The sequence below is a fragment of the Pelophylax lessonae genome (genome assembly GCF_965119305.1).
Source record: "Pelophylax lessonae genome assembly, chromosome: 4".
Classification (NCBI taxonomy): Eukaryota; Metazoa; Chordata; class Amphibia; order Anura; family Ranidae; genus Pelophylax; species Pelophylax lessonae.
In genome coordinates, this window is record NC_138771.1 from 22,845,164 (window position 1) to 22,870,661 (window position 25,498).

The 25,498-nt window shown below is 44.9% G+C and overlaps 1 protein-coding gene across 1 annotated transcript in view; it reads right to left on the reverse strand.

Moving 5' to 3' along the window:
• The window catches only part of RASL12 (RAS like family 12), a 134,567-nt gene that overhangs the window by 24,856 nt on the left and 84,213 nt on the right, over positions 1-25,498 (reverse strand). Inside the window, exons 4-5 of the mRNA XM_082255269.1 lie at positions 19,613-19,686; positions 7,130-7,320 (exon numbers count right to left, since the gene is read on the reverse strand). Coding sequence (XP_082111395.1) covers positions 7,130-7,320; positions 19,613-19,686 — 265 coding nt within the window. The remainder of the gene's footprint in view (positions 1-7,129; positions 7,321-19,612; positions 19,687-25,498) is intronic.

A 25,498-nucleotide genomic window follows, 5' to 3' on the forward strand; every position in this document is an offset into this window, starting at 1 on the left:
TTATTGGATATTTCAAACTTTGTTAACAAATAAAAAACTGAAAAATTGGGCGTTCAAAATTGTTCAGCCCCCTTAAGTTAATACTTTGTAGCGCCACCTTTTGCTGCGATTACAGCTGTAAGTCGCTTGGGGTATGTCTCTATCAGTTTTGCACATCGAGAGACTGAAATTTTTGCCCATTCCTCCTTGCAAAACAGCTCGAGCTCAGTGAGGTTGGATTGAGAGCGTTTGTGAACAGCAGTTTTCAGTTCTTTCCACAGATTCTCGATTGGATTCACTCCTTCCATTTCAATATTATCGCTTGCACAGTGCTCCTTGGGATGTTTAAAGCTTGGGAAATCTTTTTGTATCCAAATCCGGCTTTAAACTTCTCCACAACAGTGTCTCGGACCGGCCTGGTGTGTTCCTTGTTCTTCATGATGCTCTCTGCGCTTTAAACGGACCTCTGAGACTATCACAGTGCAGGTGCATTTATACGGAGACTTGATTACACACAGGTGGATTCTATTTATTATCATTAGTCATTTAGGTCAACATTGGATCATTCAGAGATCCTCACTGAACTTCTGGAGAGAGTTTGCTGCACTGAAAGTAAAGGGGCTGAATAATTTTGCACGCCCAATTTTTCAGTTTTTTATTTGTTAACAAAGTTTGCAATATCCAATAAATTTCGTTCCACTTCATGATTGTGTCCCACTTGTTGTTGATTCTTCACAAAAAAATTACAGATTTATATCTTTATGTTTGAAGCCTGAAATGTGGCAAAGGGTCGCAAAGTTCAAAGGGGACGAATACTTTTGCAAGGCACTGTATATAGGTAGCTCCTATTTTGAGGCTATAAACCTTCACTTCACACTTTATACTATAGCAGCTGCTTATTTCCACATTCATAATCCTACTTTTTTTATAAATCTTTATTTATAATTAACCCCAACCCATTTGGCGCGAGGGATATGCTCCTAATACATTAACTCCACATTAAATTTCAAGAGCTGGCAAAGTTGGAACAGGTAAGATACACATTTTAGACCAAGAGCAACAAGCTACAGGGCAGTTTGTATACGGAGTGTAAAGGGCTTACAAAACAGTCATGGAAACTAAGGGTGGGAAACCAACCTTTGGATCAAGATTCACTGTGATTGCTCTTTTCTAGCAGATTCTCCCAAGGGAAAACATGTTCCGAATTATTAAGGGGAGTGGACAGAAAATAAATAGATGTCAGATGGAACAGAATAGATAGAAAGAGAGAGACAGAGAAAAGAAGAGAGGGTTAGAGAAAGAGGAACCAATTCCCCTGCCACTCTCCCCATGCAACACATGCTCAAGTAAAGCAAAAATAAGTTATTTGTTCCATTAGTGGGACAAACATATCCCAACCAATGTAAAAGAATGGCCACCAGCCTCTCCAGTGCTTTGTAAAAAAAAAAATATTTTTGACTTCTTGGAAAAAGAGGGTGGATGTTTTCCAGGCTGTAGCTATTGTTAGCTTCATGGCAGCAAATATCTACAAAATTAATTTCCGTTCTCTTTTGATGGATTCAAACGCTATTGAGAAAGGCCTCCCAAGGGTTTTTCTTTAAAGTGAATTTATAGTCAAAGTTTAGAATCATATATTGTTTTCCACGCTGAATTACAATTATTTCTAGCCTACGCCTCTCATTCAGAACCATCTTGATGTCTGTAAACTTGTTTTTTGAAGATCCCCACACATTTACTTCCCTAAATTCTGTGACATGTAGTCATTATGGTGATAATAAATAGTGTGTTGGACACTTATGCAATTGCGCACAAGACACAATAAGTATAAATAATTATAAATAGTTATAAATAAACTAGAATGGTATATAAAGAGCGATATGTCAACAAAAAGCAATGCTCAAAATATAAGAAAAGATTGGTAGACCGTGCTAAAAAAGACCAAAAACCTAAAAAAAACTGAAAACTTGTGAATCACATACATAAAGGTGAAATAAGTAAAATTAGTCTTTCAAAAAAAGGAGTCCCGTAAAGTATATATCATATATACTCGAGTATAGGCCGACCTGAATATAAGCCAAGGCACCTAATTCTACCACAAAAAAGTGGCAAAAATGATTGACTCGAGTATAAGCCTAAGGTGGGAAATACAGCAGCTACTGGACCCAACTGGACCACCACAAGACACAAAACAGGGGCTGTGGGCATGGTACAGGAGATGGTACAGGCATGGCACAGGTGATGGTACAGGAGATGGTACAGGCATGGCACAGGTGATGGTACAGGCATGGCACAAGAGATGGTACAGGCATGGCACAGGTGATGGTACAGGAGATGGCACAGGTGTTGGTACAGGCATGGCACAAGAGATGGTACAGGCATGGCACAGGTGATGGTACAGGAGATGGTACAGGCATGGCACAGGTGATGGTACAGGCATGGCACAGGTGATGGTACAGGCATGGCACAAGAGATGGTACAGGCATGGCACAGGTGATGGTACAGGCATAGCACAGGTGATGGTACAGGCATGGCACAGGTGATGCAGTGCTGCGGGCATGGTACAGGAGAATGTCCTGTACCATGCCCGCAGCACTGCATGAGGAAATGCATGGGCTGCGGAGGAGTCTCACTTACCTGTTGGTGAGGCACCTTACATTTAAAAATGGCGCCACCTGGCGTTAACACGCCACTGCGCATGTGCCACCGATGCTCGGGAAAGCCCGTACACGTTCGGCTATTCCCGGGCAGAGGGCGCATGCGCGGTGACGTGTTGGCGCCGGGCAGCGCCATTTTTAAAAGGTAAATGAGACCGTGACTCGAGTATAAGCCGAGGGGGGCTTTTTCAGCATAAAAAATCATGCTGAAAAAGTCAGCTTATACTTGAGTATATACGGTATATATGCAACAACTTCTCCTTTAAACCACCACCCGTGTCTGTGTAGTGAATAAATCCTCCATCAATATCCTCATGCACAAAGCTCTTACCAGATATATTTGACCCCCATTATAGGTAGTCAACAATAGGCACCGGATCAGAATGTTTAAACCAAAACTAAACAGTTGTGCATAACATGCACTTTTTCCTCCTGAAAATTGAGTGCAAAACATGCGTGCATGTTATACGCTGATATAAAAAAAAGGCAATTGGGGGAGGGCGCCAGGCAGGGCCGATCATGGGCAGGTGTACAGAGTGGCAGAGGGGGGCGGGTGGGGCTGAGGGGAAGGAAGGGCGAGCGTCGCTGGATTACTCCCGCTTACCCGGCAGTTGCTGTCATACAAAGTCCCGCCTCCTATGATAGATGACACACTGGCCCAATGCTGGGATGTGTGACGTCTATCATAGGTGCCGGTCTAGGAGGCGAGACTTCAGGTGACAGAGACCGCCGGGTAAGCGGGAGATACCCGCTCTGTGTAATCTCCCCTGTGGAACGGGTACTGGCAAGGCTGCATTGATGGAGACTGCACTGGCGAGGCTACTTTGATAGACACTGCACTGGTGAGGCTGCATTCATGGGCACTGCACTGGTGAGGCTGCATTAATGGGCATTGTTGAGGCTGCATTCATGGGCATTGTTGAGGCCGCATTCATGGGCACTGGTGAGGCTGCATTCATGGGCACTGGTGAGGCTGCATTTGATTAAAAAAAAGTTCTGATTTCAAAGTTTTTTATTTCAAATTTGAGATTTTTTCCTGAAACTTCCCTCTCAAAATTGATGTGCGTGTTATACACCGATAAATACGGTAGTTCTTATATACTAAGCTAAGCAGGCCAATATCTTCTATACAGGACATGGTAACCTTACAAGCAGACCTGAACAAAATAATGGGGTGGGCAACTACATGGCAGATGAGGTTTAATGTTGAAAAATGTAAGGTAATGTACCTGGGGGCCAGAAATACAAACGCAAGTTACTCGCTAGGGGGGGGAACCTCTGGGTGAATCTAAGATAGAAAAGGACCTAGTAGACAAAATGCTTAGCAATGGCATGCAATGCCAAGCCGCTGCAAGCAAAGCCAATATAATACTGGGATGTATAAAAAAGGGGATTTACTCCAGAAATAAAGAGATTATTCTCCCACTCTACAAGACTCCGGTCCGGCCTCATGAATATGCCGTCCAGTTCTAAGCATCAGTCCTCAGGAAGGATGTGCTGGAACTGGAGAGAGTCCAGAGAAGGGCAACAAAAATAATTAGGGGAATGGAGGACATCAGCTATGAGGAAAGACTACAAACACTGAACTTATTCTCTCTGGAGAAGAGACGATTGAGGGGGGATATGATATCAATGTACAAATACTGTACTGGCGACCCTAGCATAAGGAACAAACTATTCAGAGAAAGGGAAATCAAAAAGACACGTGGCCACTCACTAAAACTAGAAGAAAAGCGGTTTAACCGAAAAAACTGCGTAAAGGGTTCTTTACTGTCAGAGTGGTAAGGATGTGGGATCTCCTCCAAAAGCAGTGGTATCAGCAGGGAGCATCGATAGTTTTAAAAAAAACTATTAGATGGGCACTTTAAAGACCACAGGGGTATACAATGTACGGTTAACAGCAAACACACACACACATCATTGGTTGAACTGGATGGACTGGTGACTTTTTTCAACCTCACAAACTATGTAACTATAATGAAAGAAAGTAAAACAAAACAATGAGCACAAGAGAAGCTGCAAAGCATGCATGGAATCCAGGACGTTATGGAAAGAGATGGCCAGCAGACAGGTAGAACTCACAACTAAAGCTGGCCATAAACTATACGAAAAATCGAACAATAGCGATTTCAAAAAACGAAAGAATTTTCAGAAGGGCTAAAGATACTACCATCATGTAGCAATCAAATTTCGAAAGATAAACGTTCAATGGATATAAATTAACCGGTTTATCGTTCTATTTGGTCACATTAGAAGGGAAATGGCGAAATACAATTGACCTCTCAACTTCGCTTCCGTGTATGACCACTTGCTGTACCGTATATTTGTTGTGGACAGATCTTTCTGTCCCTCTTCGTTATTGTTATCTTCGCTTCGTTAGCATCCCCGTAGCTTTCTATCCAGTATGCATCATGTGGATGAGAGGACCATTGCCATAGCAATGCTTGATATCATGGCAAAACAGGCACAGGAGAAGAAAACTAGAAGAAGTCAATGGACCAAGCAATGGCTGAGGAACCGTGAAAAATATTCTCACATGACATTTTTGAGAGACCTGAAGGAGAATAATCCGGATAGCTTTCGGAATTATCTAAGAATGCCGGATGAAGTCTTTCAGCTGCTATTGTAGCCATGTAGCAACCCTCATAAGAAAACGGGATACTGTCCATAGACAAAGTATAACAGCAGAAGGACATATGAAGTTTATTTTTGTTTATTTTCAGGTTAAAGTTTTCTTGCACCATCGCACCAAAAATCTATTGATTTTTCCAATGCGAGAAAGCCACTAACCTTACAAATTTTGTTCATTCAATAAGAATATTTCAAAATTTTCAATCGAATTTTCGAGGCTGAAAATTTGAAACTGATTATCGTTCGTCATCCATTAACTATCAGAAAATCGGCCGAACGTTCGAAACAATAGAATTTTGTCTGATTTTTCGTATAGTGTATGGCCAGCATTAGTTTACATTTGATTGTAAAAAAATAAATATTGTTTGTATTACTATCACAATACTGATGTTATAAAAATAAAAGTGCATGTTGTGACCATGGAACTTTTAGGTTACTTTTTTAATATGGTGTTGATAAATTAGTATACAGTACATGTATCCATAAATGCTGAACACTTGGGCAAGACCACCAATTGTGAAGCATATATACTGTCCATGACTTCTCCAGAGGTATTAAAGTAGGTACAAAGAAATGCACTCAGTTGTTTGGGCTGGAGTCAGGATGCAGGGCGGTGTTTCAAAAGGAATAGGACTCAATCATTATATCTTTGATTATTTATTTTCTTTGCCTGTCCTGAGCAAAATCATTAACAAAGTGCGAGGAACTAATAAAAAGAAGGAAAAAAAGTCTGTTTACTCAAAGGAGAGTGGCAAAAAGAGAGAGCATTTTCTTTAAGAAGGCTAAAGAAAATGTACTGAAAACCAAGAAGATATATACGGTAGAGCGGCCATTTACAAGTTACAGAGAGCTACTTCCCCCTCTCAGATAAGTAACCACTGACACCATTTATCTATTTAGGTATCGGTAAGGGGGGAATTCTTCCAAATTACCACCAATGCAAGGAGTATTCTTCCTAAAGACCACCCCACCAATGTAAGGAACATTCTTCCCACAGACCACCCCATCAATGCCATAAGCATTCTTCCCACTGACCACTAATCTAAGGAGCATTCTTCATATTGACCACCAACATAGGGACAATTCTTCCCACTGGCCACCAATGTAAAAGCCATTCTTCTAATTGACCAACAATGTAAGGAGTATTCTTCCTACTGACCACCAATGTAAGGGACATTCTTCCCACTGGCCACCAATGTAACAAGCATTCTTCTCACTGACCACCAATATAAGAAACATCCTTCCCACTGGCCACCAATTTAAGGAACATTCTTCCCACTGACCACCAATGTAAGGAACATACATCTCACTGGCCACTAATGTAAGGGCCATTTTTCTTACTGACCACCAAGGTAAGGAGCATTTTTACCACTGACCACCAATTTAAGGAACATTCTTCCCACTGGCCACCAATGTAAGGAAAATTCTTCCTGCTGGCCACCAATGTAAGAGACATTCTTCTCACTGACCACCAATCTAAGGGGCATTTTTTGCCACTGGCAACCAATGTAAGGAACATTCTTCCCACTGACCACCAATATAAGGACATTCTTCTCACTGACCACCAATATAAGGACATTCTTCCCACTGGCCACCTATGTAAGGGGCATTTTTAACACTGACCACCAATGAAATGAGCATTCTTCTCACTGACCACAATGATAATGTACTGCAAGTTGCAGATATAGTAATTTTTGTTAGGGGTTTCTTGAGACCTGAAAGGGTTTTCAAGAGGTCCTTCTTGTTAAAAATGTTGAGAAAGGCTGTAGTAGGGTGAGTAATACTTGGCTTAAATAGCATCTGTGACATACTCAATAAGACGTACAAGAAAGGCAGTAGATAAATAAAGTAATAGGGTTTGATACCTGTACCGTTCCATGTCAAGCTTGTTTCCTATAAGCAGAACTGGGCTCTCGTGTACGGCTCCTTTGTTATACTGAGAGATTATCTCCAAGTATTGAAGACAGCCCTCAAAGCTCTTCTTGTTATCAATGCTGTACACCACTAGAAAGGCATTGGCCCAGGCTAAGTACCGTTCAGGATTTACAGGCCCATCCTAAGACACATGGAAAATAGTATTTAGCATGGAATAATCAATACATTTGTAAAGTATTGTAAATAAGAACAACTTAAAATACACTTGATAAACATGAATAAACTGGCTATGTATACCTATACTGGGTGGGCACCACCCTATGACTGTAGGATATGCATAGGGACACCCTTGTTGCTTTGCAGCATGTAGCAAAAACCCCAGAGTTCTATGCAAATTTTCAGAATGTCGAGCTTTGGAACATCTCCATTGCATCCCAGAATACATCACGAGTGATTCTCAATATGTTATTGAAGCACCTGCATTGCATCAGGGAATGTTGTGCCTAGGCTCGAATTTCTGAAGATCTGGAAACATTTGGAGGGATCCCCAAGCACAGTATAAGTGAGGTGGACATGGCCTTCTGGCTTAGTTCGCCCTCTCTCATGGGGGAGCCCCACCCAGTACTTGGGGTGGGCTGTTTCGGCAGTCCCCCTGGAGAACAGGGTTTGCCAGGTTTCGGCCAGGCAAACCATAGGAAGTACCTCAGTCCCTGTCAGGAGTCTTGCGCCCCGGGGGATCAAGGTATAGGTCCAACCTCTTCGGAGGCCAGACCATTCGCACACCCTGTGCAGTTTTTGTGTGTTCACGTTTGCGTGTGTGCACTTTTTATGCACCGGGTGCTAAGTCTTTTTGAGTGTGATTCACACGCTTCGGGCTTAAAAAAAAAAAAACAGTGAACACAGCTTTGCCTTGCTAACATTCAAAAGCTAGATGTGCCCATGAAGAAGTCCACATGAAGCATGCTGGGCAGAATTAGGTGTACTTTTATGAACGGGTGATTTTTTTTCTCCGTTGGCTTCTCTGCAGTTCTCCGGAGAAAATGATCTCCTCTGGCACCCTTCAGTTCTCCCAGGGTGATCAGAGGAGAATCGTTTCCTCGGCGAACGGCAGAGATCTCTATACAAGTGAATGGGGAGCCTGTAATCTCGTGAGACAAAGCAAAATTACAGTAGTATGAAAATCCCTGGCGCGCTTTAACAAGCAGTGATAAATTATCACTGCTGAGTACACGATCCCCACTAATGTTAATAAATAATAGTCCCCTTACATAAATATATATATATATATATATATATATATATATATATCTATACACTGAATACACACATGCATACATTATATATATATATACACACATTAAATATATATCTACATGTATGTGTATATATATATACATGTATATATATACATAAATATGGCAGGGGGACATGATTACTGTGTTGGGGGGTCTGAACGAGGAAGAAGGAAGTCAATAATCTTCCTTTTTCCCCCTCGTTCTCCCCCAATTCTGTCTTCACTCCCCGCTTCACAAGCTCCAGGCTGGTGAACCCGGGAGTGTGAATTCTGGCACAGATCACCTGTGAAGTGCGGGGATCGCAGATTCATAGCCTGGCTGTTCCTGTGTCAGGCAATGACAGATTCCTGTGTGAAGAGATGATCAGCGGAGAACATGTTCTCCCGCGATCATTTCTGTTTCATAAACCAATAAAGATCGGAAATGAGCTGTGATCAGCAGGATCACTGCTCATATCCATTTCATAAAAGGTCACCTTAGCGTAATATGTTTTACACTGAAGGAGCTTTTTTTTTTTTGGATGTTTAAAAAAAAAGACTTTTATAAAAAAAAAAAAAACTTACTATGCATGAAAGGCTTAAAATGGTTCTAAAGGCTGAAGGTCTTCTTACCTTTTTTAACTCAATCCAGCAACAGGCATGAGAGCAGCAGCTCTCTCCCTCCCCACAGGCTCAGAGACAGAAGGGGGAGCCATTAGCTTCCACTGCTGTCAATCACAGCCAATGAGGAGGAAGCGGGCAGGGACAAATTGCACTCTGTGTTTCTATGGATGTGTGTCTATGGTGTCTATGGACAGCTCGGGAGCAAGCCTGCAGGAGTGCCCCCATAGCAAGCAGCTTGCTATGGTGGAATGGGGGGGCAGGAATCGCCAGTGTTATTTTTAAATAATTCATTGAAGTTTACAATCACTTTAACATATTCCTCTCCCTACCTCTTCTATGTGAAGCTGGAAGTACACCTGCAGGAGTAAGGACAAAGTGTAAATCTCCTAACCATTGGGTTTAGAAACAATCCAAGAGGAGGATCTGCTGGACTGGAATGCAAAAGATGCAAAGAGCTTAGTGACCTTCATAGTTGCATACAAGGTCAACATGGTCCTGTAATAGACCCCATTGGTACAGCTAGGAGGAGGGCACAGGGAAAGTATTCTCATAGCCTGGTCAATGCAAAGCCTGGCAATTGGATATTCACTGGATCAACAATCTCCGGTGGCATTACTTATAACTGTTAATAGCCAGTTATATATACTGTGCAATTAAAAAAGCATTCAGGCATTCTTTTTTTAACAATGAACTGAGCTGGCTAGGACAACATAAGTTCTTGAAGGAGTCTATTCCACATTTCCACAGCTCTTACTGTGAAGAAGCCATTCCATATGTGGAGGTTAAATCTCGCTTATTCCAGACATAAAGTGTGCCCCCCTGTCCTCTGTAATGACCTGAAAGTGAATAACTGTACACCAGGTTTATTATATGGACAACATATATTTTATACATGGTGATTATACCCCCCCCTTATGTGTTTATTAATGCTGATCATATCCCTTTTTACGTATTTATATATGGTGATTATTCATATCCCCCCTTATGTGTTTATACACAGGGATCATATCCCCTCTCCCCTCTTCTGTATTTATACATGGAGCTCATACCCTCCTTATATATTTATACATGGTGATCATATCCCCCCTTATATATTTATACATGGTGATTATATCCCCCTTATGTATTTATATGTGGTGATCATATCCCCCTAATGTGTTTATACATGGAGCTCATACCCCTCTTATGTATTTATACATGGTGATCATATCCCCCCTTATGTATATATACATGGTGATTATATCCCCCCCTTATGTATTTATATGTGGTGATCATATCCCCTTCATGTGTTTATACATGCAGCTCATATTCCCCCTTATGTATTTATACATGGTGATCATATCCCCCTTATCTATTTATACATAGTGATCATATCCCCCCTTATGTATTTATACATGGTGATCTGATCCCCCCCCCCTTTATATATTTATACATGGTGATTATATCCCCCTCGTGTGTTTATACATGGTGATTATATCCCCCTCATGTGTTTATACATGGAGCTCATACCCCTCTTATGTATTTACTGTATACATGGTTATCATATCTCCCTTATGTATTTATACATGATGATTATATCCCCCTTATGTATTTATATGTGGTGATCATATCCCCTTCATGTGTTTATACATGCAGCTCATATCCCCCCTTATGTATTTATACATGGTGATCATATCCCCCTTATCTATTTATACATAGTGATCATATCCCTCCTTATGTATTTATACATGGTGATCATATCCCCCCTTATGTATTTATACATGGAGATCATATCCCTCCTTATGTATTTATACATGGTGATCATATCCCCCCTTATGTATTTATACATGGAGATCATATCCCTCCTTATGTATTTATACATGGAGATCATATCCCCCTTACGTATTTATACATGGAGATCATACCCCCCCTTATGTATTTATACATGGTGATCATATCCCCCCTGATGTATTTATACATGGAGCTCATACCCCCCTTATGTATTTATACTTGGAGCTCATATCCCCCCTTATGTATATATACATGGAGATCATATCCACCCTTATGTGTTTATACATCGTGGGCGGGGCCAAGCCGTGCTGTCAATGGACACACAGAGCGGGGCCTGGGAGCTCTCTAGCACGAGTGCCCCCACAGTAAGTGGCTTGCTATGGGGGCATTCAGCCAGGGCCGGCCTTTGGAATGTGCGAGCTGTGCGGCCACACAGAGCGCCATGGGCAACAGGGGCGCCGTGCGGTCATCACAGCTCGCACGTGATCAGGCCGCACAGCGGGAGGTAATCGGCGACCACAGCCTGGAGAGGGCCAACACAGGCCGCGGCCGCCGCTTACCTCCCGCTGTGCGGCTGTGCCTCGGTCTCCTATTGCTCCAGGGCTGAACTGTGTATGTCTTACACATCTCAGCCTCCGATCCGCCGCCACTGACAGATCCCTCCTCTCTAGGGACGCCAGAGGAGAGATCGTCAGCTCCTCCTCCTCTCGCCCCTTCTCCTCCTCCTCCCGCCCTTCTCCTCGTGGTGAGCCTCCGTACTAAGGTAAGTAAGCTCTCTCCTGCATCAAATGTAAGGGGGGCTCTGTGTGGGGGGTCTACTATGTAAGGGGGGGCTCTGTGTGGGGGGTCTCTAATGTAAGGGGGGGCTCTGTGTGGGGGGGTCTCTTATGTAAGGGGGGCTTTGTGTGGGGAGTCTCTCATGTAAGGGGGGGCTCTATGTGGTGGGTCTCTCGTGTAAGGGGGGGCTCTGTGTGGGGGTCTCTTATGTAAGGGGGGAGCTTTGTGTGGGGGTCTCTTATGTAAGGGGGGCTTTGTGTGGGGGTCTCTTATGTAAGGGGGGCTTTGTGTGGGGGTCTCTGATGTAAGGGGGGCTCTGTGGGGGGCTCTGATGTAAGGGGGGGCTTTGTACGGGGGGGTCTCTGATGTAAGGGGGGGCTCTGTGTGGGGGTCTCTGATGTAAGGGGGGCTTTGTGTGGGGGGTCTCTAATGTAAGGGGGGCTCTGTGTGGGGGGTCTCTGATGTAAGGGGGGGCTTTGTGTGGGTGGTCTCTGATGTAAGGGGGGCTTTGTGTGGGGGGGCTCTGATGTAAGGGGGGCTCTGTGTGGGGGGTCTCTTATGTAAGGGGGGCTTTGTCTGATGGGTCTCTGATGTAAGGGGGGCTTTGTGTGGGGGGTCTCTGATGTATGGGGGGCTCTGTATGGGGTGTCTCTGATGTAAAGGGGGCTTTGTGTGGGGGGTCTTTGATGTAAGGGGGCTCTGTGGGGGGGGGGTCTCTGATGCAAGGGGGCGCTGTGTGGGGGGTCTCTGATGTAAAGGGGTGCTGTGTGGGGGGTCTCTGATGTAAGGGGGCTCTGTGTGAGGGGGCTCTGATGTAAGGGGGCTCTGTGTGGGGGGCTCTGTGGGGGGGCTCTGATATAAGGGGGCTCTATGTGGGGGGGTCTCTGATGTAAGGGGGGTCTTTGATGTATGGGGGGTCTCTGTGTGGGGGTCTCTGATGTAAAGGGTGCTCTGTGTGGGGGGTCTCTGATGTAAGGGTGCTCTGTGTGTGGGGGGTCTCTGATGTAAGGGGGGCTCTGATGTAAGGGGGGGCTCTGATGTGGGGGGCTCTGTGGGGGGTCTCTGATGTAAGTGGAGCTCTGTGTGGAGGGGCTCTGATGTAAGGGGGCTCTGTGGGGGGTCTGTGATGTAAGGGGAGCTCTGTGGGGGGGGGGGGCTCTGATGTAAGGGGGCTCTGTGGGGGGGCTCTGATGTAAGGGGAGCTTTGTGTGGGGGTCTCCGATGTAAGGGGGGCTCTGATGTAAGAGGGGCTCTGTGTGTGGGGGGCTCTGATGTAAGGGTGCTCTGTGTGGGGGGGCTCTGATGTAAGGGGAGCTCTGTGTGGGGGGTCTCTGATGTAAGGGGAGCTCTGTGTGGGGGGGCTCTGATGTAAGGGGGGCTCTGTGTGGGGGGGGTCTCTGATGTAAGTGGGGCTTTGTGTGGGGGGGTCTCTGATGTAAGGGGGGCTCTATGGGGGTCTCTGACGTAAGGGGGGCTCTGTGTGGGGGTCTCTGATGTAAGGGGGCTCCGTGGGGGGTCTCTGATGTAAGGGGGTCCTTGATGTAAGGGGGGCTCCGTGGGGGGGTCTCTGATGTAAGGGGGTCCTCTGTGGGGGGTTTCTGATGTAAGGGGGGCTCCGTGGGGGGTCTCTGGTGTAAGGGGGTCCTCTGTGGGGGGTTTCTGATGTAAGAGGAGCTCCGCGGGGGGGGTCTCTGATGTAAGGGGGGTCTCTAATGTAAGGGGGGCTAAGTTATTAGTGATCATAAAAAAGAAAAGTCAAATGAAGTGCAAAAAAAAGTGCAAGAAAATGTGCAGGGCGCTGGAGGGGGGCCCACAGGATTAGCTCGCACAGGGCGCCTGAACACCTAAGGCCGGCCCTGCATTCAGCGGAGAAGAGAGAAGCCAGGAAAGTCAGTGCGGACCCAAGAAGAGGAGGATTGAGACTGCTCTATGCAAAACCTTTGCACAGAGAAGGAAAGTATAATAACTTATGTTCATAAAAAAAGAAAAAAAACAAGCATTTACAATCACTTTAACCACTTCTGGACCAGGCCATTTTTTGAGATTTGGCACTGCATTCGTTTAACGGACAATTTCGCAGTTGTGCAACACTGTACCCAAATAAAATTGATGTCCTTTTTTTCCCACAAACAGAGCTTTCTTTTGGTGGTATTTGATCACCTCTGCGTTTTTTATTTTTTGGGCTATAAACAAAAAGAGTGACAATTCTAAAAAAAAAAAAAAAAAAAAAAAAAAAAAACAAAAACAATATTTTTCACACTCTGCTGTATAACATTCCCAATACAAAAAATTTAAAAATCAAATGTTTTATCATTTTAGGCTAATTTGTATTCTGCTACATATTTTTGGTAAAAAAAAAAAAAAAATCCCAATAAGCGTATTTTGATTGGTTTGCGCAAACGTTATCACGTCTACAAACTAGGGGAAAAATGTATGTCATTTTCTTTTTTTTTTACTAGTAATGGCGGCAATCTGCGACCAGTGACATTACTACAGTAATCAGTGCTAAAAATATGCACTGTTACTGTAATAATGCCATTGGTAGGGAAGGAGTTAACCCTGTGGGTGATCAATGGGTTAAATGTGAGCCTAGGGGAGTGATTCTAACTGTGGGGGGGGGGGCGTGGCTTGTGAAATAACCATAGAGACACGTGATCCCATATAGAAGGATCACAGGCACTCTGATCATTCCAGAACGGTCGGCTGTGTTTACAACAGCTGACCGTTTTCTCTCAGCAGGGAGCGATCGCGGGTGTCAGGCGGCAATCGGAGCCGCCTGCCCCGTGCATCCGAGTCCCCACTGACAAGTGGGGGGCGGGAGCGTGCCACCGGCGGCACACGCTTGCCCCCCAGCTGCCTGCGTGCGGCCGACGTAGGTCTACGTTGAGTTGCGCAGCAGAGCCACATTGCCGCAGTAAAAAGGCGTCGGCCGGTCGGGAACCGGTTAAAGTGAAGAATAATTTGGGGTCAGAGGTGGTCAGTCCATGGACTAGACAGTGGATTTTGATCCTGTGAGACTATAAAAAAAAAATGTACTGCTCACAGAATCCTCAGCCAAGGTCAATGGGTTTGCATAGAAATTGCACAACTCATGCTCTGATTGACTTACATTTTCAGCTAATACCGAGAGATCCTTATGGTTTTTACCTCACTTCAAAGACCCCTTTGAATCTGATGAAGACTGAGCTCAAAAGAACTCATTGTCTGCTCCGGGATCGTTCTGTCCTACAACCTGAGCAGAGTGTGCCAGATACCAGGCTGTTTATGCCCACAAAGCAGCATCTGTCTACAAAAAAATGCAGAGAACGTGATTAACCCGCCATCATTCAGACGGCCGTCTTGTTGGGGGATCAGTGCTGTGAGAGTCAGCGACCTGTCTGTCCCCGTCCCATTGTCCATGAAGGCAGATACTTGGCATGGCAGAACATGTGATATGACGATAGAAGGGAAAGGATAACGAGGAGTAATAAAAGCTGGCGAGCTGCTGGATGATGCAACCATGTCTTGTGACTTCCTGATGAAAAATGATAAATATCTAAGGTGTCCTTTTCATTTGGATGCAGCTCAACTTGTGCACTTTATTCAGAATAGCAGTGCTTACAGCTGAGATATGTTAGTGTCCATGGGACACGTCTGCAGGGCCACTGATAGGGGGGGGGGGACCAGGGGCAGAACTACAGGGGTTGCAATTGCAACCAGGCTCCATGCTTCAGGGGGCCTGTGCGGCTCCCCTGTACACCTGGATAAGAGGGGGGGGGCAACATGTAGAGAAATCACTGTCCACCTTTTTCTTCCTGTAGCTGCCCCCGCCACTCCTCTTATCCGGTTCACTTGTGTTCTGCTGTCTCTGGGCCCCTGTGTGCTCCCCTGGTCCCCCCCCCCACTGTGCTGCCCCCCCTCCCCTACTGTGCTCCCCCCCCCCCCCACTGTGCTCTACCTATCCAAGTTCATTGTTCCCAAAAAAAAGAGAAACACTAGACTGTCCTTTGGAGCTAGTGGTGGAGTAAGGAAAATGCTTGGTGCCTGGCTGTGTGTTCTATAAGTGGGGAAATAGGACTGCATTCACCATCAGCTCCTACAGGGATGCGCTACATAAAAGTGATCTGGGTGGTTTTCTAAATTGTCTCTATTCAAAAAAAATAGGCCTTGATGGTCCCTGTGACAGATTCAACTGGGACGGGGGCTTTTGGAGGGGACTAGAGGCTTGCCTCCTACCCACTGATTATGGCCCATGGAGAGAGCAGATCATTCTCTAATGATGGACGACAGTGTGATGAACGCTGGGAGCAAGGCTTGGATTAATTCTCTGAATAAGGACAATCAAGTTTCCTTTCTGGAATGGATGGAAAGATGTAAAATGAATTAGGTATGCACCGATCCGATATTCGGATCGGATATCGGCCCCCATACGGGCAAAATAGCTGATTTGGGGGATCGGTAAAATTAACAGATCCACGGGCCGATCCGGTTTTGCTCTTTATTGCTTGTGAGGGAGCAGAGAACAGCTGTCAAAGAAAAAAAAAGAGCCTCCTGCAAATGCCTTTCAACTTTCCCAGTTAAGTAAACATAATGATTACAATGTATCTTTTCGTTCCGAGGGAAGTTTAACCTCTTAAAGACTAAACCCATGACATTTAAGATTTTGAATGCACAATGTAATAAGGTATCTGCCGATACCGATCCGGAAGTATTATTTTGTTATAAGCTCACAAAACAGTACTTCCGGATCGGACTCGGGATCGGCGATTTCACAAAGCAAAAGATCGGGACCAAAAAAGTCGGATCAGTGCATCCCTAAAATTAATCTTGTACAGGTTAATAGTCAGAGGGAATATGGTGGCCCTCCTGCAGACTGGGTGGGAGAGGCTCCTTCAAATGGGGCAAAAATATTTTGATCAACATTATCCCTCAAGAAAGCTATGAAGATAAAAAAAATCAGATTTTTCACACTGTTGGAACATTGTATGAGTTTGGCTCATAGACTGTTGTAAACTGTTGCTGGATAGTCTGGAGTAGGGTGTGGGGGGGGGGGGGTCATGTTTGTTATGTGTTAATTGTTGAGTATGTTGCTTCCGTTGTGTGCCTCCTAGGTGTGAATTTGCATTGTTAATTGAATTTATTGAGTCACCTATTGTTTCTGCCTGTTGGCTAAGTCTTGGAGGTTCCTACATGATGGGATTAGCCTTGTGTCAACTCTACCTTGTTATCTAACCATTGTGTGATGTTTTGGGTAAATATTTGGTTTTATTGTTCATATGGTGACTGACCTACATTTGAAGTCTATAAAAACCTGCATTTCTGTTCAATATACAGTCATTCCTTTGGATTTTACCTCAACATCTTGTCTGTGTATGATGCTTGGGGTAAAAGGGCTGATATAAGCTCTCTGCCTGCTGAAAGGGTTTGAAGGGCAGGAGGCACTGTTTGGAGGAAGCACCTTAGCGAGGTCCCACAGTGGGACTGTGACGGGGCATCAATTACTGATATTTATAGACTCCTTATCACCATTGACATGACTCCATTTCCCAAACATACTTACACGCTATTAACCCAATACTGCCTTCTATTTGTTGGAGTTGTAATGCTTCTATGGGGACATAGAAGCATCACATATATTGGGAGTGCCCTAAAATACGTCCCTTTTGGGAATCTACTAAAACACTTTTGGAATCTCTTCTTCACTCTCCAATTCCTCTGGATCCAATTCAATTTGTCCTAGGACTTTACTTACCAAATACAGCTAAGTCAGCTGTCAAATGGATTAACCACATTCTAACCGTGGCTAGATGTTTGATAGAGCTGAAGTGGAAACAACAATTGCCACTCTCCCAAGCTGATCTCCATAAGCATATCAATGATGTATACAAAATGGAATACTTGACAGCTCGATTTCACAATACTATCCTTAAATTTATTAAAATGTAGTGCCCATGGCATCTTCTAAAATCTTAGTTTCATGATGGAGATATCTGCAGGTGATCAAGACACCAGAGAAGTGTGTGGGATTGCTCGGTAGGGTGGTTCATACTCTCAGGAAATAGTGGGATACTCCAATTTAACTATTCCCAGTATTTGAGGACTTCTATGTTCTCTACTTTGCTTCTAGATGTGGGACAGCCAGGCTGTCAACCCATCCTGCCACTCTGGATGAATAGGAATTAAGTCTCTTGGTTGCTTCAAGATGACTTATTGGACAACTCTTATCTTCAGGACACTCTCCCTAGTATCCTCTCTCTCTCCGCTGACACCCATTTACTGACTATCCTTTGAGCAGGGGTGGCCCCTCTCAGGTCAGGCCCCTTGACACAAGTCCTTGTACTCACGATACTGCAGCCACAGGGTCTCCACTCTGTCAGCTTCCCTGGACCTCTGTGTTCAGCTCCTCTCAACCACTCCTCTGGCCCTCAGGACGACCTCCAGCGTCCGCATGGCACCTCTACAGAGGAGGAAGCAGCCGCCCCCTCCCTCCGGGACTTCACTCTCCAACGAAAGACCCCTCAGCACATGTGCTCTTGGCTTTTATACAGTATCTTAGAATACACCGAGGCAACCTGCCCTCTGCCAATCATCAGGACTGTATCAAAAGCCTATACACCCATTTGTCAGGTTTCCTCCCACTGTCCAACATGCCCCCCTATTGGACCAGCGTGAAACACTCTCCAGACTGAATGAATTGCATGCTGAGCACAATGAGCAGACCTTATTAACTCCTGTTGTCTGGTAGGCAGAGAACAATATAGATTTACCTGCAGTCCCTCTGGTAAGCAGACAGAACTCAAAACTATACTCTCTCACTAGCACCTACCTAGGAGGGTGCTACAGTAAAATAATAAAAAAAAAGTAAAAAAAATAAAAGCAACCCCGTTGTGCATGCGTATATAAACAGCAATTGCACCACACATGGGAGGTATTGCTGCAAATGCTGGAGTGAGAGAAATAATTCTAGGGCCATTATTGAAGTGGAAGTTCCACCCATTTTAGTAACTTTAGATGTATGTAATCCCCTTTAAAACTACTTTTACCAATGGAAACTTTTTTTTTGCTAGGGAATACCTTATTTTCTTCTTTATTTATCCTTTCCTCACTTCTGGGTCCGGCCGCCGATCGGCGATTACGTCATTCGGCGATGACGTCATTCGGCGATTCGCAAGGGCTGCTGGGATGTATCTCATGGGATGAAATCTCGCATTATTACACAGGTGTCCTGAGATGTACTAGTATGTATTGGATTGAGTCCGTGCTCTGCCGCCTCCAGCCCGCCTCCTCTCAGTGAGCTCAGTGAGGATATAATGCTTTCAGTCCTCGCTCACTGAGAGGAGGCGGGGCGGAGCATGGACTCAATGCAATGCATCCGAGTACAGCTCACTGAGAGGAGGCGGGACGGAGGCGGGGCAGAGCACGGACTCAATCCAATACATACGAGTACAGCTCAGGACTCCTGTGTAATAATGCGAGATTTCATCCCATGAGATACATCCCAGCAGCCCTTGCGAATCGCCGAATGACGTAATCGCCGATTGGCGGCCGGACCCGGAAGTGAGGAGAGGATGAATAAAGAAGAAAATAAGGTATTCCCTAGCAAAAAAAAAGTTTCCATTGGTAAAAGTAGTTTTAAAGGGGATTACATACATCTATGTAATCTAAGTTATTAAAATGGGTGGAACTCCACTTTAACCCTAAATTGATAACCTATAAAGTCTTTAAAAACCGCATTAACATATCTGTGCATTCCAACCCACTATTATGTATGGAAAACAGCTCAACATTATGTTACCTTCCTTTTTCTGGAAAGATAAAAAAAAAAAAAACTACAGCAATGTGACTCAGGTCTAAGGTCTATTAGAATAGCAATAGCAGATCACGTACATTGAATGATGTCTTGATTAAGGCAACATATACTTTGTCCCACCAGGAACCGAATAATGTAGAAAAAAGTGATACTTCTTTAATTAAAGGCTCAGAAATATCAATAACCTGACTAGTTTAGGCCATCGTTTACCTGCAATAATTCCTCAGCTCTTTTACTCACTTGATCGGCTGTGTCCATGACTCGTACAAGAACCGGCTGCTGGTCTACCACTTCTTCTGAGGTGTATGTGTCCTCTGTAACATAAAGAATGACATGGAGCATGATGTAAGAACTTTGCTTTCCAGGTGTAGTGTCTTGAACTACTTACTTACTACTTTTAGTGGGAATTCAGAATTTTTAAGGATGGTTTAGAACAGGGGTCTTCAAATATGGCCCTCCAGTTGTTCAGGAACTACAATTCCCATCATGCCTAGTTATGTCTGTGAATGTCAGAGTTTTACAATGCCTCATGGGATGTGTAGTTCGGCAACAGCTGGAGGCCATAGTTTGAGGATCCCTGGTTTAGAACTTCCAGTTGGCTTTCATTGCTGTCTTTTCTGCAGTAAGGAGATGGACCCAGTTAATACTTAAGACTTAAAGTGGAGTTCCACCCTATTTTTATACTTACCTCCATCTTCTCGCTCCGGGTCACCTGAAAAAGAAATGGATAATCGCATATTTTTTTTTTTTTTACTTACCTCGTAGCGAAGAAAAAATACTTACCTTACTTCCTTCTTCCTCCTTCCTCGGCCGCGGCCCGTCGTCACTTCCTGGCTCTGCAATGATTCCTGGGAGCTGGACGTCATAGCTCACAGGAATCATTGCGCCTGCACCGGCCCCGATGTCAGTTCCGGGTCGCGCGCGTCATCCCCTTCTAAACAGCTTCTGGGCATGCCCAGAAGCTGTGGAGGGATGACGCGCGCGACCCGGAAGTGACGTCGGGGCCGGCGCAGAGCATCGTGGGACCAAAGAAGGCGGAAGAAGACGCAGAAGAGGACGCGCTGGCTTCAAGCTGCCCACATCTGAGATGGCAGCGCTGGACAAGACGTTTGCAAGGTAAGTATTTGTCCTAACAGGTAAGTGCAACCCGGGACAGATCAGAGGCTAGCCATTGTGGAATGCACTAGCCCTGACTTGTCCCGGGGGTATTAGAAAAAAAAAAAAAAAATCCAGGGTGGAACTCCGCTTTAAGCCTCCTACACACGCACAGATTGTTGGCCGACCGATCGGCTGTCTTTTGTCCAGTGTTGTTTGTTGGTTGAAATGTGCTCTAGACTTGCACTGGACTTTTGTTGGCCAACAAAAACCAACTTCAGAAGTGATGTCATGTGATGGTTGACATTCCCTGTGTTTTTTCTTCTCTGAGCATGCCCAGTCTTGCTCATCAGATTTTTGTCTGCCGAAATCTGTACTGACTGATGAAAAATCGGCCGTTGTGGTGACGGCCAACAAAAATTTTATAGCATGCACACCAGATTTTATTCGGCCGAAAAGTCGCAGTCGGTTGTCGGAAGCATCATACTAACAAGCCGAAAATCTGTAGATCGGACGTTGGCCGAAAATTCACGGCCAACTATCGATGCGTGTGTACGGGGCATAAGACTAAGGCCCCTTTCACACAGGCGGACCGTTCAGATCCGCCTGTCCGTTTTTTTGGCGGATCTGATCCATCAAATCTGGACGGATGGAAACCCTATTTTCCATCCGTCCAGCGGATCGGACGGGATCGGATGAGAACGGACCGACAGTCCGTTCCCATCCGATTTCCCATAGAGATGCATGGGGAACTGAGAGCTGTGTCTCCGCACACAGCGCGAAGACACAGCTGTCATCCTTCTGCTCAGCGGGGGATCAGCGGCTCGAGTCCGTTTGATGGACATGTGTGTGAAAGGGGCCATAAGGAGGAATCACTTCAACTGGAAGTGGAAAAGGAGCGCCACACCCAAAATAGGCTTCTTAGGCCTCATAGACACTATGAGAAAATCAGGTGACCGATCGTCTGATTGAAAAATGCGTATCATGATGTAGTCAGAATGCTATTGTCTTGTAAGAAAATTCTCAACTGACAAAGACAAACGAAGCTACGTAAATTAAATATGTTGTTGCTGGGCCACAGCAACTAATGCCCAGGTGATATGCGTTAAATAAATTCACTGGCATTGATCACCATTTGCTTGATTCTAAATAATTTTTGAAGAAATATCGGACACTATAATTACTTTTATAAGTGGCACTGGGTTGTGCATGAAGCTACCGTTGCACCTTATTTTTTATTGATTACACTTATATTTATTTGCATCTTATATATATATTTTTATGTAGCACTAATATTTATACGAATATTTGCAATTCGCACTTTATTTTTAGAAGATTTTTGAGGACTTGTATAATTCTAAATAATTTATTCAGCACTTTCTATTGCACTGACTGTTTCAGCACTGATCATATAGCACATTATTTATTTATTATTGACCATTCAGCACTAATTTATTTTAGCACGGTATTTATTAGTAATAATTAATTGTGTGTTAATGAGTAGCAGTGCCTCACTAATTACCTTTATCTATTATTTAAGTTTTATTACTTAAACTGAAGGCAGCTCTACATAGAGTTATATAGCACTAAGAAGGGATAGGCGCCATTTTTCTTTATTTAAAAAACACCCAAAATAGGCTTCTTAGGCCTAATAGACACTATGAGAAAATCAGGTTACCGATCGTCCAATTTCCCATGAAAAATGCGTATCATGATGTAGTCAGAATGCTATTGCCTTGTAAGAAAATTCTCGACCGACAAAGACAAACGTAGCTACGTAAATTAGATATGTATTTGCTGGGCCACAGCAACTAATGCCCAGGTGATATGCATTAAATAAGTTCACTGGCTCACCTACATACAGGCAGGGCCACTGGTAACGCAGTACAACTAGTCCTGTTGTATTGAAGTGGTGTTGGGACCAGTAGCCACAGAAGGGAAAGTAAAACAAAGGTTAAAAGGTGCATGGGCTGCAGGCCCCAAACAAGTCCATATGAAAATCCATGTAAAAGTCCATTAAAAGAAAATGTAAATTAAAGCGGAGTTCCGGGCACAGAATCGTGTCTGTAGATTTGACGGCATCTGCTTCCTTATCCTTTCCTGTGCCCGAATTGGATATTCCCGGCCTTTTTTTTTTTCCTTACCTTTTTAGAGAGGATAATATACTCACCTTTCCATTGACTTCCTCCTTCCTCGGCCGCGGCCCGCGCCGTCACTTCCTGTCCCGCAATGCATCCTGGGAGCTCTTACTCGTCGCTCCCATGATGCAATTGGCAGTGACGTAGGCGGCCGGCCGCTCCTCTCATCGCGTTATTTCCAAACAGGAAATAACGAGATGATAGGCATCCCTATACTATGCCAATCGCATAGTACTGGACATGCACGAGATTTCACGCTGGATTCACCGGCCTCCGCCCACTAGAACCAGGAAGAAGGGAAGACATTTCCCCACAACGGACTCGGCGATCCAGGACAAAGATGGCGGCGCTCATCACAAATTTTATAAAGTAAGATTTTATGCTTGCAAACCGATTATTTCATTGTATGAAACAGGATTAGCGGATGTATAGAGGTCTAAGGGTCACTGTTTGGCGGACATAAAAAAAAAAAACGATTCTGTGCCCGGAACTCCGCTTTAAGTAGTCCAGAGACTTAGGCCTGCCGTCAGTTGGAACAGAAACCAGGGTTCCAGTAAGCTGTGGATGAAATAACAAAGGGAGCGGCACCTCTAAAAGTAGACTGTAAACAATTTAATGCACAATTAAAACATAGGCAACTCATATTGAGTAGAGTATAAAAAGCACATCAGATGGGGAGGACAGATGGAAATTTAGTGGACATGTGGCCATCCGCTGACAAGGCAGCACCGTGCAAACTGCTCTCCGCTGGTCATCGTAGAGGCCATGATTTCTGCCATGAAGGAACACGGCTGCTGCAACACTCGCAACACGCATGCTCAGAAACGCGTTGCATCCTGGTGATGTCATCCACCCATGCCGCCACACCATCTGTGCTTCAAGCCTCGTTTTGGACTACTATCCACCACACAGCCGACCTTTACAGTGACCAGCGAGGAGCAGCTTGCACAGCGCTGCCTTGTCAGCAGATGGCCACACGTTCACCGAATTTCCCATCTGGACTGTCCTCCCCATCTCATGTACTCTTTATACTCTACTCAATGTGAGTTGCCTATGTTTTTACTCTGCATTAAATTGTTTACAGTCTATTCCTAGAGACACCTCTCCCTTTGTTATTTCATCCACAGCTTACTGGAACCCTGGTTTCTGTTCCAACTGACGGCAGCCCTAAGTCTCTGGACTAGTTCATTTATTTTTCCTTTAATGGACTTTTACATGGATTTTCATATGGACTTGTTTGGGGCCTTCAGCCCATGCGCCTTTTAATCCACAGAAGGGAAAGTGCAAGCTGATCACTGTAATCTGCTACACAACAAGGGGGCTTCAAGTTCCTGCCTGCAAAGGGCCATTGCTAAATCTGACTGTGCCTTTCAAATCCATTAACAGTGATTTAGCTGGAGACTGCAAGCAAGTGAAGTGCAGGAGGAGTGTCAAGGAGACTGTACATAGACTTTATATAGGAAGTTGTCCCTGTAAGCGGTAGTATAGCGCTTTTTGCCACTTTTAACTACAGGTAAGCCTATAATAAGGCTTACCTGTAGGTATAATTAATATCTCCTAAGTCGGCACGGTTTAGGAGATATTTGCACTGCATGCAGCCTCTCACACGAGCAGCGCATGCGCTCTGAAGGTCCGGCGGACCTTCAGCTTCCCTTGCCGGGAGCTTCCCGGAAAATCACTCCCGCGTGCATGCGCGGGAGTGACGTCATCGCGGCTCCGGCCAATCGCAGCGCCGGAGCCGGCGAACCCGGAAGAGACGCAGAGGGATCATGTCAGCTCCCACAGAGGTGTCCGTGTGTCCGTGTCGGGGGTTCGTTCTAAGGTAAGTAATTCATAATGAGCTAGTATGCGATGCATACTAGCTCATTATGCTTTTGTCTTGCAGGGTTTTTTTCTTTTTGAAGTTTGAAGATAAACGGGAATCCCATAACTTCCTATCTCTAGCCAAGTTATTAACCCTCAATAAATAACAAAAACAAAGCTATGGACTGTTCTCTGTCTCTGAAGTGCGGGTGAAGATTCGGTGTGCCTGGCTGTGCAGGAGTGGAGGATCCCTTCTTTCTGCAGCTCCTACGTGGGGTGTGCTACATGAATACATGACGGCTCTGAGATATAAGAGCATATCGCCGTCTTTACTTATGATGGTAGCAATAGTGTTGATCTACTAAAAGGCAAAAAGACAGTGGAACTAAGGCTCCGTTCACATGTCAGCGTATGGATCGCGGGCAGGACCGCCGCTGTTCCGGCCGCGATCCGGAGATTATTGCAAATCGCGGGACGCATGTGCGTTGCCCGTTGATTTGCAATAGCCCCCCAAACGCTGAGCGATGTTGCCGCGATTTCCGCCCGCCGAATCGCGGTAACATCGCGCAAAAAAAAATCGCGGGACGCATTACGCCCACAAAAGTACAAGAGCTTCTTTGGAGCGTATTGCGTCCCGCGATTTTTTTTGCGCGATGTTACCGCGATTCGGCGGGCAGAAATCGTGGCAACATCGCTCAGCGTTTGGGGGGCTATTGCAAATCAACGGGCAACGCACAGGCGTCCCGCGATTTGCAATAATCTCCGGATCGCGGGCGGAACCGCGGCGGTTCTGCCCGCGATCCAAACGCTGACATGTGAATGCAGCCTTAGTAAACATAGGGAAGCTTTGCTGGCTTCCATCATCCAATCAGGTGCAAGCAAAAACATTGTTTATTTTTTTCCTTGCACGTGATTGGGTATTCTTTGCAAAGTGAACCTTCGCTTCACTTACTAAGCTCTGGAGCAATTGCACTTGCAAATTGCACCCACTGTGTTCTGCCAATGATTTCTCGGTATGTTTTTCTTTTTTGTAGAGCCAGAACAAAAATGAGTAACTGTCGTGGAATGAACAAATATTTGCACAGGGTGA